Source organism: Bactrocera tryoni, chromosome 4, assembly GCF_016617805.1.
Source record: "Bactrocera tryoni isolate S06 chromosome 4, CSIRO_BtryS06_freeze2, whole genome shotgun sequence".
Taxonomy (NCBI): Eukaryota; Metazoa; Arthropoda; class Insecta; order Diptera; family Tephritidae; genus Bactrocera; species Bactrocera tryoni.
The window spans coordinates 38076465-38092153 of record NC_052502.1 but is presented as its reverse complement, the minus strand read 5'-3'; the positions used below and the strand labels follow the sequence as shown (position 1 = coordinate 38092153).

Here is a 15689-nt window from a genome sequence, read left to right as displayed (position 1 = left end):
TGTGTATAGGACTCATTTCCTCAAAATTGTATAGAATAATGTTCTATTTTAGTGCATCCAAACCCTGATATTAGTGGCTCTCCGTGATATAGCGTTCTTTAGTCGTCTCTACAAGGATTGCTTCTCTATTCTGAAAGAATTTGTGGTGTTTTTGTCAGCTTTTTACCTACTCTACCCAACGAAATTCGAAACTCAGAAGGTTTATAGAACTTCGAAGCTGTTTTCTCTCCATCTATCTCTCTCGATCACGCTATTTTTTTTTTAATTCCTGAGAACCTAAGTTGATTGTTTTGGCTTTCTTAGGAGCGAATATTTAAATTTAGAAATAGAAAAATATCAATCTGAAGGATAAGTTGTCTCACTGACAACTTTGGATTTTGTTTTTAAAAAACGGGTATATTCCTGATTCCAAAAGTTCGGATTAGGTATGTGGAATACCTCCTGAATAATTGGAGTCCTAAACTCATTTTAATAATTCCGTAGCATAATTTGAAAACCCAACATTTCTCTTTCTATCGTAGGAATCTTCAGATCAAAATGCATCAGATATAATTAACTTTTCTGCCAAACTTCATACGAAGGGCATCGATTTTGTACTAATTCTTTTTATGTGTGGTACTTTTGGCAAACTACCAATATTTTATCATCAATTGGTCATGTCTTTCTGAAGTTAAGTCAAACTAACCAGAATAGGCTGAAATTTTTATCCATTCTAGGACTGCCAACTCAAAAGCATTTTCCAAAAATATCTGCAGGTTATTTTCTGTCACTACAAAAACAATTACATACCATCTAGCATACAATAGGCACATTATCCAGTTCCCACTGCACTCTCAAACATGCTGTTGTCAAACACGTTGCATCAAACCTGTCAATAAGCACAGCTTCAAACCAATTTCTCGAACAAGTTGCAGTGCAAACAGTTTGCAAGTAGAGCAACACGATTAATATCGATTTTTTAAGCAAAAACGATTGCAATAAACCAACAAAATGTTATCTTTTTTCTATAGTATTTATTCTTTAAATCAGTGACATACAAATTATTCTTTAAAACTATACGTATGTATGTAAGTAATTCAGAAATGCTACCTTATAACTGTAGACGGCTTATATTAGACAGATAAATTAATAATTATGTAGTAGGTTGCTTGCCATTTGAAATTATAACTATTCCGTTGCTTTTTTGTTCCTTTTTTATTTTGTTTTCGTTTTTATAGAACCCAAGCGCCTTTTGCTCTCTGCTTTATAATGAAATAATTTAAGAAATTAAAAGCGTTTGTGCTTTCTCTGCACACTTCTTGCGTTTTCTGAATTTTGCCACGCTACCAAAGACTTGCACGTTTTTTATAGCAAATTTACATGGCGATTGCGTTTATAGCAAACCAGAAATTGCACGCGCAATACATAAATAACATATTCAAATATTAAAAAATACAAATGTTACCACAGAAACTTAAATAGAACATTATTACATCATATATTTATATCGAATTTTGTATTTGCAAAATCTTTTTTTTTTTAGTTTTTTTTTTTGTAATTAAGATACTAATAGCATTAATAGTAGAGTAAGTAGGTGCAATTATTGCGCGAAATTATCAATTTAATGTAAACTGCATTATTAAATCTTGGTTTAAACTGAAAGAAAGAAAAGAAACACCAAAAACCGACAGCAATTGATGCGTAGTAGCAATAAATTAGTAGTAGTTTTGTTGTTGTAGTCGAACGCGATCTATAGCGTTTGCTGTTGTCTCAAATGAAAATTTATTTATGTATATGCGCCAATGCGTTCACTTCAACTAAATTTTATATATATATATACTGCATATGTAGGTGTTGCCAACAGCCAGCATGAATTTGTTGTTGCTTGCAAGTCGCCTTGACATATGCATTCGTTGCAAATTGCACGCGCGAAGTTTTAAAATATCTTGTATGCCTTTTTGCCTTTCTTCGCGTGTCACCAACACACACACACCTTATTATGTTGTTTTTCTGGTTAAATTCTCAGCTGATATAATTTTTTGACACTCCGGCTTTATTATCGCGTTACTGCAACAATTCGCCACTGACAATTTCCAATATCATTTTGTGACGGAAATATTGCATATGCTGTTGCGAGAAGGTTATCTCCCGATTTCGTGTTATATACTCGGCAAACATGCAACTGAATACACCACAATCGCTGCCGTTCATTTGACGCGGCACATCACGCACCGATTCAATTTCAAATTGGCTCGTGTCGAACGGTTGCTTTCGCTTATCCAACGATTCATCCTTCAGATATTGTTCGAGTGCTTTTAACACGCTCGGATTTGGTGTGCCCATGGAATCGTAGTATTTAATGGTGCGATTCTTCAGGTGAATAATGGCCATACACCAGTGCACACCGCCGACATGCACCGGCACTGGTATTACATCTTTGGAGAATATATCCACTTTACGCGTCCAACGCTTCACGCCACTGTGGCCGGCTGAAAGTAGACGCGGCACAAAGAATGTATTCATGGCATAGACCGTGGGTAAACCGTGCGAATCATGCTTGGTTTCACCGCGTTCGGTGAGCAGGTTCATGTAGAAGTTGATAACCTCGTCGTTTAGCCAGTTTTGGCCCATCAATGTGTGTATATCGCGACGGCAAATGTTCAAGTTGAATTTGGAGACCAGAAGCTACGAAAAATAAAATATTACTCTCAATGATATTGCTACGCTCCAAGTAGTTTAAGCCAACATACCTGATCAGATGAACCTATAACAGCTGCTTTTATGCGGGCTTGGTGTTCGGGTGTTAATTCGATAAATTCAGGTTCCTCCTCAACCTCTGGTTCTGGGAAGTCATCGATCACTAGCAAATCAGGATCGACTATTTGTATTTTGCGCAGACGTTCATGCATTTCGAACTCGGCTGCGCGCCGTTCGGCTGTTAGCTTCTCCACACTAGTTTAAGAAAGATAATCAAAAACAGTAGTATAAGCATTTGGAAAGCTATATGCGCGCTTAGCACTTACACATTGACGGTTTCGTTGACCTCTTGCAGGCGGCTCTTCTTCTTTTCAGTCCATTTTGTATGCAGTGCCTCCAACCAATTGGCTTTCAAATGCGGTGATGTGTTGAAACGTTCTTGCAACGTATTTACCGGTTCAACGTAGGGCCTATGCAGTAAAAAAAAATATTTAATTGATTTTTGCTACGCACATATGCAGTTAGTTTACTTACAGCCGCAATGCACTTTTCTTCTTATCCTTTGTGCCACTCGCATTTTGTTCATTTAGTTTTGTGCATGCCGACACCACTTGCTGCTCATCATCATCCAAGTCGATTATCTCACTGATCTCATCGTCATCGTCGATAATTACTGTTGACAGACCATTACGCACAGGACGGCGCTGCTGCACACCCACAAAGGTGACATCCGCATTGTTCTCCTCATCTTCGTCATCATCATCATCTTCCAGGTTAATGGTGGACGAGAGTGGTGGCCGTTTCAAAGCGCGCGCATAGCTATCTTGCAGTGTCAGTGACTGTCGCTGATTAGTTATTGGCTTCTGGTTGTTGCTAGTGTCTTGCAATGTACTGCGTCGTCTTTGTGGCGCATCGAAACTGAATGCTGGCTTTGCTAATGTACGCACATTTGCAGCTTCGGAAGCGCCATATATACAGGGCACAACCTGCTCTAAAAGTTGCTGATACTTGACGTGTTCTTCGGTTTCTTTTTCTTGCGTGAGTATGGAACGCGCATTGGTCGACCACATATTGGAGCGTATGTTACCCAAAATGTTCAGTCCACCATTGGATGCAGCTTTAGTAAATAACAAAAATGTCACTCAACAAATCTTCATACATGTAAAAAATCAAATGTTGTAACACTTACATGTCGCGCCAGAGGAGGAGACCGAACTAGCGGAGCGTCTGCCCAGCACATGCCCACCACTACCGGGCATTTGTAGGTTCTGTCGCAAAACATCCGAGTAAGACATGGTTTTGCGCTTTGTCAAATCGATCTCCGGCATCAGTGACGTCGCTAGGATGCTACCCGTGCGCGGCTCAATGAGTGGTGGTGGCGGTTTTGACACCGCTGTTCGAGCGCCATCACTTTCGCACAGAATCGGCACATTGTACGTATGTGGTACTTTTTTACGTGCGCGCATATCGCTTGAGTTCGGCCCGCTTGCTATACCGATGCCAAAACCTTTTATCAATTGCGGTTCATCATCATCGGAAAACTCCACATCGGCGTATGAAGTATTCTTTATCAAACGGTGTGTAACTGTAGGCGCGGTAAACATAGACTTGCGGTATTTGGGTTTTTCTGCAAGAGATAATTGAAAATATTATTTTTATAAACAAGGCTCTCCCGTTCGAGTTTGCATGCCGATTATGATTAACTAACCAATGGAGTGTAATGATTTGCGTTGTGTCATATCTACTGTATTTTTGGAAGCACTGCTCGGCAATTTGCATGACAACATTTGCTTCTCGTGTTGCGGAAAAGTAGAAATCACTTCAAAATCGGCTGCAAACGACAGGAGATTCAAGTATTGAACGTGATGAGAAAGAATTTTAACACTTACCATCATCCAATCTGTGAGTGATAATTTTAGGAAAACGATTATTTACTTTTTTATATTTTATTGGGTGTGGATTGGCATCAGCTGAATAGTTCCCAGATCTAAAAGGAAAATTTCAAAATCAAAGAAATAAGTAAGACATTTCCGAATTTATTTATTATGCATACTCCACAAGTATTTAGTGTCATTTATACCTTTTTCGTGATTGCTCCTCTTGGGTGTTGTCTGTAGAATTGGTGTTTAAGTTCAACAAACGTCGTAGTCTGTTGAATATATCGATACCCATCTGTGAGTTGTTGTGCTGTACCGGTGTAAGTTCCGGCCGCGTGTAGTGTTCCTCGTAGTCTTCTGCTGTCTCTGCTATTATTTCCTCAGCCTCTTCTTCGGCTTGCGATCGCTCACGATAACCGTTTGCGTAACTTTGTCCGGCGTATTCGAAGTCGTCCTCAGTCAAATAATAACTACTGGTAACACTTCCGGTGCTATCACTGCGCTGTAGTTGAATTGGTGGTAAATTACCATTCAAAACTCGTTGGCGGCGCGGTTGCGGTGGTATGAGCTCTAATGGCGGTAATTCTAACTCGTGTTGCCAAGTTGTGATAGGAATTGCTGCCGGTACTGGACGAAAAGGTCGCTTACGAGCTTGCGATGGTTCGTAAGGTGGCTGTCTGCGTTGACCAAAAACCTGTAATTATAAACAAAATTGATATTTAAAATCCATATTTAATATACAGCACTAAAAAATTACTTTATTTGGTTGTTTAGTTTCACTATATTTGCGCTGTTTGGCTACAGGCTGTACACAGTATTCGTAGTTATCTTCTTCGTCTTCTATTTGTATAATAATTTCATTTGTCGCAGGTGTGTGCTCCGTTTCAGCGCCTCTCACTTCAGATTCCAGACTTTGTTGTTTATTATGTTTTTGTGTATCGACCGTTTCTTCTTGTTCATCAACAATATCAATTAATTCATATTTTTCATTCTCTTCCCCTTCCTCTTCTTCGTATGCTGTCTTACCGATGCCGTTAAGTTTTGGTGATACAGCGTTACGGTTGGTGACACCTGGCGGTGACACTTTATTTCCAGCTAAATAAATATTTTGTTCGTGTTGTCCTGCAATGTTTAGAACTTTGCTTCCTGGAGCTTCACTAATTTTGAGCACGTTCAAGCGTCCGGTATAACCGGAGTAGGCAACGTTGGCTTGCGTCTGCGTTTGCAGTTGTGTTGCAGTAGTTTCGTCAACGCCGCGTACATGCGCCAGTATTGAGTTGGCGTCACTGGCGGGAATGTGATTCTTCACAAAAAATTGCAGATTATCTTCCAAAGGTGTATGTTCAATGTACATCATCAATGTGAACGCGAATGGAATGCGCCGTATTGGAACTCGGAATCTCTCTAGCCATTTACAGTGGTTCACCCCGACAAGACAATTTTTTTCTCGTTTTCGATGCTCACGCTTTTAGTATTGATGCATACATAGTATTATAAGCGTTCAAGCGACTACACAAATTATTTGCTCGCTAATAATTAAATGCAATACAAAAACTTTTTCTATTTTAATAGCGCACACACTAGTTTAATTAATATAGAATTTTTCTGCGTTTCAATACGAAAATTTCTCTTTACGCTTGAGAAAAAAAGCCGCTGCTGTTCGCAAAAATTGTGAAAAGTGACACATGGAATTCGGCTTTTTACTATTGGCAGTACTGCTTGTTTCGCGTTTGTTGCCACTTAGGTAATTTTTGTTTCTCTGTCTAGCAATTGCATATTTGTAAAATTTTACATTTAATCTTCAATTTAATTATTTTCCAGCTTTGGTATTTTTTTCAATTTCTTTTAAGTAATAAAATGAAAATAATTAAAAATATTTTTTATAAATTTTTCTGGGTTATTTATTTGTGGGTTGCCACATGTAAAATTTTCCGTAAATAATTAAGCAACCCTGCGAAACGGCTCTCATGGGATACTTTCAGCTAAAAAAATATAAATATTTGCTGACAACTTTAATGATGATGAAATTTGTTATTATATTTTATGTTTTTAAGAAAATGTTACAAAACTTTTTAGAGAGATCAATACAGTTTCAATTATTTTCTTTGTGCATAAAATTCTTATTTTTATAAAAGCTTTAAAAAACATAAAATTTTTTGCGAAGATTTTTTTGAAACTTTCTCAAATCAGTTATAATTAGCTCTTGATAATTAATTATTTTTTTGAGTATTTAAACTTCCAGCTTTATATAGTCATTGCGGTATTTTATAAAATTTATTAAAAAATACAACAAAATTAAATTTCTTTACATTATATATTAACTACAAAATTACATAATTATGAGAATATACATAGATATGTATGTACTTAAATGAAGAATATTAAATTTGATTTAATTACACAATAAAAAAATACTTAAATTCTGAATTTTTAAATTTTTATTCGTTATTTGATTTTAATACTTTTACAAATAATTTAAAAAAATTTAAAAAATTTAAAAAATTCACTTTTGAGAGGAACAATTTTAAATAAATCTAACGTCAAATATACCTATGGCAAGTTACAAAGAATTTCATACATTTCTATTTAAGTGCGCAGGAGTACTTGAAGGCTAACACTTTTATTAGATCCAGTTGGCTTAAAATCGTAAATACTGTCGAATTTTTTCAATCTCTCGTGTTGCAGCAAACAAAAATCATACTCCAAGTGATCATGCTTATAACGTAGACCATGCCCGCCAAACCCACAGAGGCCTGAAAAGTACAAAACATGCAGATTTTATAAAATACAGTAAGCTCAAAATTTCTGTATGTATTAGATACGTTTAAGGATCAACAAGAAAAATATGTGGTCCCCCAATATGTTTGGAAATTTAGACTTCACAGAACTACAACTCCCTTGTAAGTTGATCCAGTTAATACGCGATATTTGTAGCATTTGAGGGCTCTTGTTTCGTTTATCGACGTTCCATTATATTCTTTTAAAGAACTGTTTACCTACATATGATATACACAATTTCATTTTCAAAATTAGTAGTTAATTTTTTGGAACTTGTAAGCCATAGATTTAAGAATCTCTTGGAAAACTTACAATAAAATTAAATTATCCACCTATTCCATAGATTTTAGGTTAGGTTATACTGGCCGACTTTCACGCCATACAAAGACCTGCTGGTCCTTAGTAATGCCAGGTGGAGGTTTAGTTTAACTTTAAGAGCGACTTGATTTCTACGTTTAGTCTGGTTTCTTAAACTCCGAAGATCCTAGATACATAGGACGAGTTCTAGCTAGTGCTGAACATAGGCATAGGAGGTATTCCAGCGTCTCTCTCATGTCAAGTTCTCTGCACTTTCCGCATGTATCGTCAACTCTTAAGCCCATCAGGCTCGCTTGTGATGTTAGTAGGTAGTGACCTGTCAAGAGGCCAACAGCCTTCTGGCAGTCTTTTCGAGACCTTGTGTGTAACTCCCTTGTGGCCTGGAAGTCAGTATATACTGCTCCATCTACTGCTTCCCTGCTTCAAATATTCTATGACGTAATGCGATGTGAAAATTCGTGCCTGGCTATGGACGTATACAAGTATATTTATACATAAATGTTAATTCCTGCGTAGTTAGCTATCACGGCCATTCTTCCAACAGCAAAGGCTTACACCTGGAAGGTAGGGCAGTATTCTGGAAGCTTGAAAATAGCCTGAGATCCGGCTCCGAACAATAGATTCCAAGACCCACTCTATTAGCCATTTTGGATCCATCTGTATTGATAGTGTAAGTTCCACTAGTGGGTAGCAGGCTTCTGAGTTATCCACCCTCTTTTAGTATGACAGTGTGTTTTCTCTCAAATAAAGCGTGTGGGTATGTGGTCTAATTTGTCCACCATCCCACTACTTATTGAGCTATGCCCGAAGGTCCTTGTAGAGAATTTACCTAATGCAGCCAATTTTGTCGCAGAATTTTCCACTGCAATGTCGATAAGTGGTACGTTGAGTAACCTTTCTAGTGCCCTCCGTTAGAGTGGTTCTTAGCGCTCCCGTTTTGCAGAGAACAGAGAGACGCTGTATTTCTTTCATTGGTTTTCTAATTGAAATTTTGTTCATAGCGGTCGTCCACTACACCAGTGCACCATAAAGTAAGATTGACTTGACTACCACAATACCAATGCATGAGGCCAGGGGATAGGCCCCAAGTGGACCCAAGCATTTTCTTACATGTGTTTAGGGCCTTTTTCGCGCTCTCCTCCACATTAAGTTTCCACATCAGCTTGCTGTTCAAAATTACCCTCAGGTACTTGGTATGCTGCTTAATTGTTAATTCAACTCCATTGAGCCTCGGAAGTTTCCATAGTGGGATTTTTTACCTTCTTGTAAAGTGTACCATATCCGTCTGTCTGTTTGTAAGTCTATGTATACGCGAACTAGTTCCCAAGACTTTGAGAAATAGATCTGAAATTTTGCTCACGTCCTTTTCTTACCAAGAAGCTCCTAACGTGTCAGAATCGCCGATAGAATATATAATATAGCTGCCGTATAAACTGAAAGTTTCGACGTACTCTTGTTACCTCCATTTAAAGATGTACACTCACCTGAAAAGAAAAGGTCACAACAACCCAATGAGCCAAGGCGCCCCACACAAACATAAGTAGACCATTGGTGAAATGTACTGGATAACGTATGGCATTCCATTGAGCTCGTGGCATGCTGCGCTGAAAGACGACATCCTGAAGGAAGAGCGTTACCGCTTGACCGAAACCCAACAGGACGGAGGATACACTCAGTTGCAGTTTCGACGTGGAGAAACTAATGACTGACAAATGAGAAATGTTAATAAACAATGTTAGTTATGTGTAAAGTTTGTGATTATACTCACGAATTAAGGCCAAAGCCTTACAAACGCTGCCCAAGGTATGCCACTCGATTTTGCGTTTATACAGACTACTGCCGAAGCGTGGGGTCATCAACGAGAAGCACATCCATGGAAAGGCCAAAAGCGAAAATAGAAATGGTATTTCTGCGTTTTTGATAGCGTGGTGAGTCACCGCCAATCCCGGCAGTACCGTTAGGCACATTACATACGAAAAGATGTCCGCGGACATTAGTAGTGTGGTTGAGTAGAGGCGTGGCACCAAGAGCGCACGCTGCAGTGGCAGAAAAGTTTTTTCTTTCAAAGTCTTCCAAATATTCGTAGTTATGTAACGGGATATGCGTTGAAATTTATACTACGGATATATAAAAGTAAAATTCAGTTATGGTATAACGTATACTTTTTACTAGAATCAATATCCTACTTACGAACTTTCCAACTTCTTTGACATCGGTCTCTGTTTTGTCAACGCCTGTCGTCTCATCCATTTGCTGTAATCCATTCGATGAAGCATTTGGATGGATTTTTTGTGATGCAGCCACGCTATTATGACTCTTTCCTATAGTCGCTGAGCTGCCACGAATCATAGACACAGTCTCATCTTCCTCGGGTATGATCTCCATAATCTCCACACCATTTGGATTGACAAAGGTCACGTAGGCCTCATCCGCAGCCAACATATAGTTATTACGTGCTTCAGCCGAAAACAGTGCAGCGGTCGCGGTTCCCGGATGTTGTTCGCGTAGCGGACTCTTCCAAATTCGCGGCACTTGTACCTCAATGCCATCGATTTGATCGGCAATGCTAGGTGGGAATGCGCCCAATTGATGATGCAGTGGCGGGAAGGAACTCTCGGCGGTAATCATCGAAATACGCTTTGTGATGGAACCTTCACGATGACGTGTAATAATTAAACTGATCGGTATAAGGTTCACTAATAATGCGGACATCAGTACTATCGACTGCGCTGTACCGTAAAGTGTACGTAGACTGGTGAAGACGAATGAGAGGAAGAGCTGACAAAATGCCTCGCCGCAGAGGTGTATAGTTTTGCGTACGAACTTATCTTCGCGCGGGCGTACCGCTTCCAAAATGACGTGGGTCTTCCAAATGAAGAGACTAGAACCAATGCCTGAAAGTTGAGGAACATAAAATTAAGGAACTTTAGAGAATTATAATAGTAAAGGAGAATGCAAAAAATAAGTATGTACAAACAAGTATCCTGTTTTGAGCTTTTTCACCCAGGGCTCAACTGCTAGTTATAAGCTGGAGTTTGTTATTGAGTCAGCGTTCCCGTTTGAAAAGGGAAGCAAATGCCGCTTGTTAGTTTCAGGAACTATTTCACAAAATGTTCGAAGTAATTCTAATAGCTTCAAACATCATCGCTGGTAATCTTTAGAATACTACTCTCGGATGTCTAGAGTTTTATTGTTTTCTTTCAAGTCTTACCCGCAAATAATCCATAAAATACTATTGCTACAGCTTGTGTTGTTGTTGTAACAATAAACCAAGCCGATGAAAAGAATATACCGCTAATCATTAGCGAGAGGCAAGTAGTGAGCGTGGCACAGAGAAAGAAGCGCCGATATTGTGTGGTCTCACGTTCACGACCCCGATACTCTGTATCCAGATGTTCCAGAATGGAGCGACAAATCTGACCCGTGGCTTGATAAACGATTGCCGGCCAGATGCGCAGCACCAAATCCTTATCCGACTCCACGACATTGCCATAGAGATAGGCAGGTGTGGCGAGGAAAGCCTGTAAGCGTTGCGAAGAAAAGTATTGAATTAGAACAGAACTAATTAAAAAAGGTGAGACAAAATATGTTAGTAAGTAATAATACAAAATGACATAACCGACTGACGTGTCACAGACTTTCTTAGCACATTTTGTGTTATACGCGAGCAGCGAGTAAGTTTGTAAACAAAGTCTCGAAGAAGATAGGCTAGATTGTGTGAGCTTTTTTCTTTGTTGTGATCAGTGAGATTTTGTTAGTGTATTTTTGATATGAATGTTTGGGTCTACGAAAGAAGTCTTCATTTATAAATGCGATGTTGTTGAAATAGGAAACTATTTTCAGCTGAGTTTTGAAGACAAAGTTGACTGTTTTTCCAACCGATTTTAACCTTGTTTCTTCATGAAGCAACCTACTCTTTCTGATCTCCGAAATGCCTGGTAATGTTATTCACTTGTGAATCAAAGCTCTGAATCAAAGCTCTGCCTATTACGAAGATAAATCTCAAACAGTTCGTACAAAGCATTATATTCGTGTCTAACCGTATTTTGGTGGTTACATTTCTACAGCAGACCTTATCTCTAACTTAACTCAACATTTAATTTCATAAATCTGTGCCGTATTGTTTTCAAAGTGCTTATTTATCTGGATCTATGCTTAGATAACTTCGACTATTCTTCAAACTAACCGCATCAGCGTTGACTAAACATGAATGAAGTGAGACAGAACACAATAAGACGAGCTAATGCCGCCTTATATTGGGAAAACACTATGTTTATAACATTTGAGCACGATATTCCTATTATGTATATAACGTTCTTTCAACCTTTTAATAGTGTGCTTAGTTGTTTGCTTCAAAATCGGCATCAGTCTCGGCAATCTCTTGAGATATGAGTAGAAGGAAAGATCGCGGCACTAGATTCAGCGAATACAGTGCGTACGTGAGCAATTCGAAGCCAAATTCATGCAATTTTGCTATTCCTTCAGATCACTTCGATTATACTCAGGAGTGAAATGATGTGGTCACCTGCGAGCCTTCGGCTCCTTTGTCATATACCGATGACAAATCTTAGGTTTATTCAGGTTCATTAACCCGAAACACTCCTTAGAAACATTCATTCTTTGAATATTTTGGTGCTTTGCAAGCTCGCGCCGCAATCACTGGGCACAGAACTTGCAAAATACATTCCCTTAGCATCTTTACAGTGTAGGCGATATCGAACAGCTTCTTGCCTGGCTATTTGAAATAATTGTTTGGAGTTTTTTATGTTTTCGTCCGTAAAAATCATTCGGGCCTTCACTGGGTTCACCATATTCAGTGCACGTATGACCTGTACCGAATCAGCAAACCAGTTACTTAGTTGGTTTTGGTGCGGAGCCCAGATAAAGCATCATTAAACCACTTCTTGCTAACAGCAGCTTTTTTTTTTTATAAAAAAAATAGCTTCTCACTTTCATAGAATAGATATAGCCTTTTCAGCCTGTCTGTTATACTCTATTTGATCCGTATTGAAAAAGGTACATTCTCGGCATTTCAATATAAATCATTATCATCGCTTTCAAAAAAGGCTCCTGAGCCACTTCAGGCATACCAAAGTTTTATCCAATTTTCCATGCCATTCTTGTAAGTTAAGAAGGCCTATGACCTTCACCCGACACAAATTCCGCTCTATACAGGGCATTGTAGGCTCAGGAAGCACTTGTCCAATATGGGCACAGTCTCTTGCGCAAACTGCCATTTCTGCGACATGGAACAAGATTCTAGATTGCCCAGAAATTTGCAGAAGCAGGCTAAAGGTCCTAGGTTCCATTTACGTGGACAGGTATCACATCACCTCAGTCGCACCCAGCAGACTACTGAAATTGTACAGAATGCTGGACCGTAGTGACCATATGTTATAGGGGAGGGTACACTAGAAATTATGTATCTATGACCTTCAATTGCATCAGCAAATTTTTATTTTCTTATTTTTGGCTCATATTTGAAGCGCTATTCGCTAGATTGTCAACAGTCTCGACATAATATTCATAAACCCACGTTTCGCCAGCAGATATGATGAGGGTCCTCAGCTATGTTGTCAGTATCTTTTTTACGACCTTTAATCGACGTCGGTTTTGTAAAAGATTATTTTGGTACGAACCTAGCATAGACATGCTTCACTATCAAAATATTAACCAAAATATTAGTGTTGAGTCAATCCATCTTGAGATCCTCTGCTATCTCTCTGATACCAACTGGGCGATTTCAAGCTGTTTTTCTTCAACTTTTTTGAAGCAATTGTCATGAACAGATGTGGATGGACGATTTGCATGAGTCAAGATTTTTTGACTTCAAAATTTTAACGACTTGCTTTGTACCCGATTTGCTTGTGATCGCGGTAAAGTAAGGCAAAAGTCTTCTGAAACATTTTACCCGATTTCGCAGAGTAGAAACACAAAATTTTAAGAAAACCGGTTGTTAAATTTGTTTTTCTTTCCACGGTAAAAATCGCCAGACAAGCTCTTCACTAAACACAAACTAATTTAATATTTGGACTTCAAACTTCACATGAATATAAAAGAGATTTTAACCGATCTAGGAAAGAAATATTCATCGATTCGGTTTGTGTGTGGACTGCACCAGCCCGACTTAATCCAAATTTAGTGGAATGTGAGACGCTTTGATTTAAACTTATAATCCCAGCCACTAACTACCATATTTCAGCAATTCTTCTAAAACCTCACATATCGAACTTTTTAGAATGTGAGTGATTGGCTACCGGCATTCAATACCCAAATCTAACATATTATCCCAATGATAGACCCTCTCAAATCAGCTTATCATTCAAGATCAATAGCCCCCGACAGCCGCTTTATTTGTTATATGAAAAAAATTCCGCTTTTGGCAGCTCAAGTGCACAGCGTGTGAAGACGTCATATCAAGCGTTTGCAGTTATTGCTTTCCGGTTTTCGTTTGACGATTTGTCGATAAACATGTGCCATTTAAATTTCAATTTACAAACAAACAAACATACGTATGTTTATGTGTGGCTACATAGGCATTTACTTAATTACTTAATAATTACAAGTTTGTTTATAGAATGATATATTGTAAGTAATATATGTATATATAGTTTATATGTACATGTATGGCAAACCCACATAACAGATACTTCTGTTGAATGTGTTTGTTGATTACACGCCTGCGCTGTACGCCCGCCGTCGCCACCGCAGTCGCCGAAGTCCATTTGCCGCGCGCCGGTATACTCATTGCTGCCGCCACAGAGCGCGATACATTCAATTGAATGCGTGGAACGCGAGCAAGCAGCAATAATAATACAAAAAAAAATAAATTTAAATGCACAACAATAACAACAAGAGCGGCTTGTATTTAAAATTAACTTGTAACGTGTAATTTGTAACTTGTGCGGCTGAAGCGTTGCGCGAGACAAAGAGGATTTTTTAAAAATTTATTGCAATTTTTTTGTTTTTGCTTAGCGTTTTTTTGTTTGTATTGTGTTTTTAAGTTTTTTTTTTTTGTATTTTTTAAGCTTTTTTGCGCTTTTTTTTGTTTAACTTTTTCGCTTGCTTCTTTTCGTTTGCTCTTTTGTTACTCTCTTCGCGCGCTTGTCTTCGTGTGTGTGTTATGCCCAATTTATGCGCTTATTATTCATTAAAATTTCTGCATTTATATATGTATATGTGTGAGTGACTCCACCAAGAACTGCTACTTCATAAAAGTTGTGTGTTTGTGTGCAGACGCTTTCACAGCAGCAGCAGCAGCAGCGACGGCAGCAGCTCACATCGTAAATAATGTCAACATCGCAAATTTCATTGCACAGACGCACGTACAAGCTTTAACCGTTGTTTGAGCTGATAAAAGACTCGTCGCTTATCACTAGAAAGTATCTAGCGGAGATTAGCAGATGCGACGCGATAGACGAAGTTAGCATAGCACTTGTCACTGTTCTTGCATCAGCAAGCGAATTTTATCCACATATCTACACAATTATAAACGTATATACATAATATGTACATATGTATTTTTATATTATATACTATTTATGTATATCTATTTGCAACGCTGCTATTTCCATGCACTTTCTTTGCCCGTGAATTCGCACTTAATCACTTTAATTAGACAAGTAGTATTTAAATTAAAATTTCATCTCCAACAACAACAACAATTAGCAAGTCTATACGAAATATAAACGATTGTAATACGCGTAACTTTATATATACATAATATATATTTAGTATATATATACATATATACTATGTGTGTGTGTTAAACGCGATGCCCGCTGATCAACTGCCTTAACGAGTGCCTTAAATAATTGTTGCTTCTTTATCCACTACTGCAGCTGATCATGTCACTTATCGTACTGAAAATATAAAACGTTCACTCACCGCCAGTTTGCTCCACAATTATCATCATAATCATCAAGCATTCTTGCCGCTACGCACACACACCGACACAAACACGTATCACACACACAAATAAATATGAATATATAGTTCTATATATAATATGAACATGGAGCATGTGGACATTACCATCAT

The 15689-nt window shown here is 38.3% G+C and overlaps 2 protein-coding genes across 3 annotated transcripts; both read right to left on the bottom strand.

Moving 5' to 3' along the window:
- Positions 1-999: 999 nt before the first annotated feature.
- LOC120774242 lies at positions 1000-6215 on the bottom strand. 2 transcript variants are annotated; one of them, XM_040103702.1, is made up of 9 exons: positions 5311-5910; positions 4757-5247; positions 4566-4663; positions 4385-4507; positions 3866-4303; positions 3211-3793; positions 3003-3146; positions 2730-2931; positions 1000-2664 (listed from the first exon to the last, which is right to left on the bottom strand). In XM_040103702.1, exons 1-9 carry the CDS (start codon positions 5908-5910, stop codon positions 2044-2046), a joined length of 3300 nt encoding a protein of 1099 aa, XP_039959636.1. In that variant the 3' UTR covers positions 1000-2043. The 2 variants fall into 2 exon arrangements, with proteins under 2 accessions (XP_039959636.1, XP_039959637.1); XM_040103703.1 differs by lacking the exon at positions 4385-4507 and having other exon boundaries at positions 5311-6215.
- An 857-nt stretch (positions 6216-7072) lies between these two features.
- On the bottom strand, positions 7073-14631 carry LOC120776043. Its single transcript, XM_040106488.1, has 6 exons — positions 14272-14631; positions 10861-11170; positions 9840-10543; positions 9418-9766; positions 9134-9354; positions 7073-7306 (listed from the first exon to the last, which is right to left on the bottom strand). The coding sequence occupies exons 1-6, from the start codon at positions 14395-14397 to the stop codon at positions 7220-7222; spliced, it is 1797 nt and encodes a 598-aa protein (XP_039962422.1). The 5' UTR covers positions 14398-14631; the 3' UTR covers positions 7073-7219.
- Between the last annotated feature and the right edge of the window lie 1058 nt (positions 14632-15689).

Coding starts and splice junctions, on each gene's coding strand:
- LOC120774242 (XM_040103702.1), bottom strand. CDS start 5,910: ATGATGTACATTGAACATACACCTTTGGAAGATAATCTGCAATTTTTT. Junction 3,147..3,210: donor AAGAAAAGTGCATTGCGGCT/GTAAGTAAACTA, acceptor TTTACTGCATAG/GCCCTACGTTGAACCGGTAA. Junction 2,665..2,729: donor TTATAGGTTCATCTGATCAG/GTATGTTGGCTT, acceptor TATTTTTCGTAG/CTTCTGGTCTCCAAATTCAA.
- LOC120776043 (XM_040106488.1), bottom strand. CDS start 14,397: ATGAGTATACCGGCGCGCGGCAAATGGACTTCGGCGACTGCGGTGGCG. Junction 9,767..9,839: donor TCAAAGAAGTTGGAAAGTTC/GTAAGTAGGATA, acceptor ATATATCCGTAG/TATAAATTTCAACGCATATC. Junction 7,307..9,133: donor TTGTGACCTTTTCTTTTCAG/GTGAGTGTACAT, acceptor TGTACTTTTCAG/GCCTCTGTGGGTTTGGCGGG.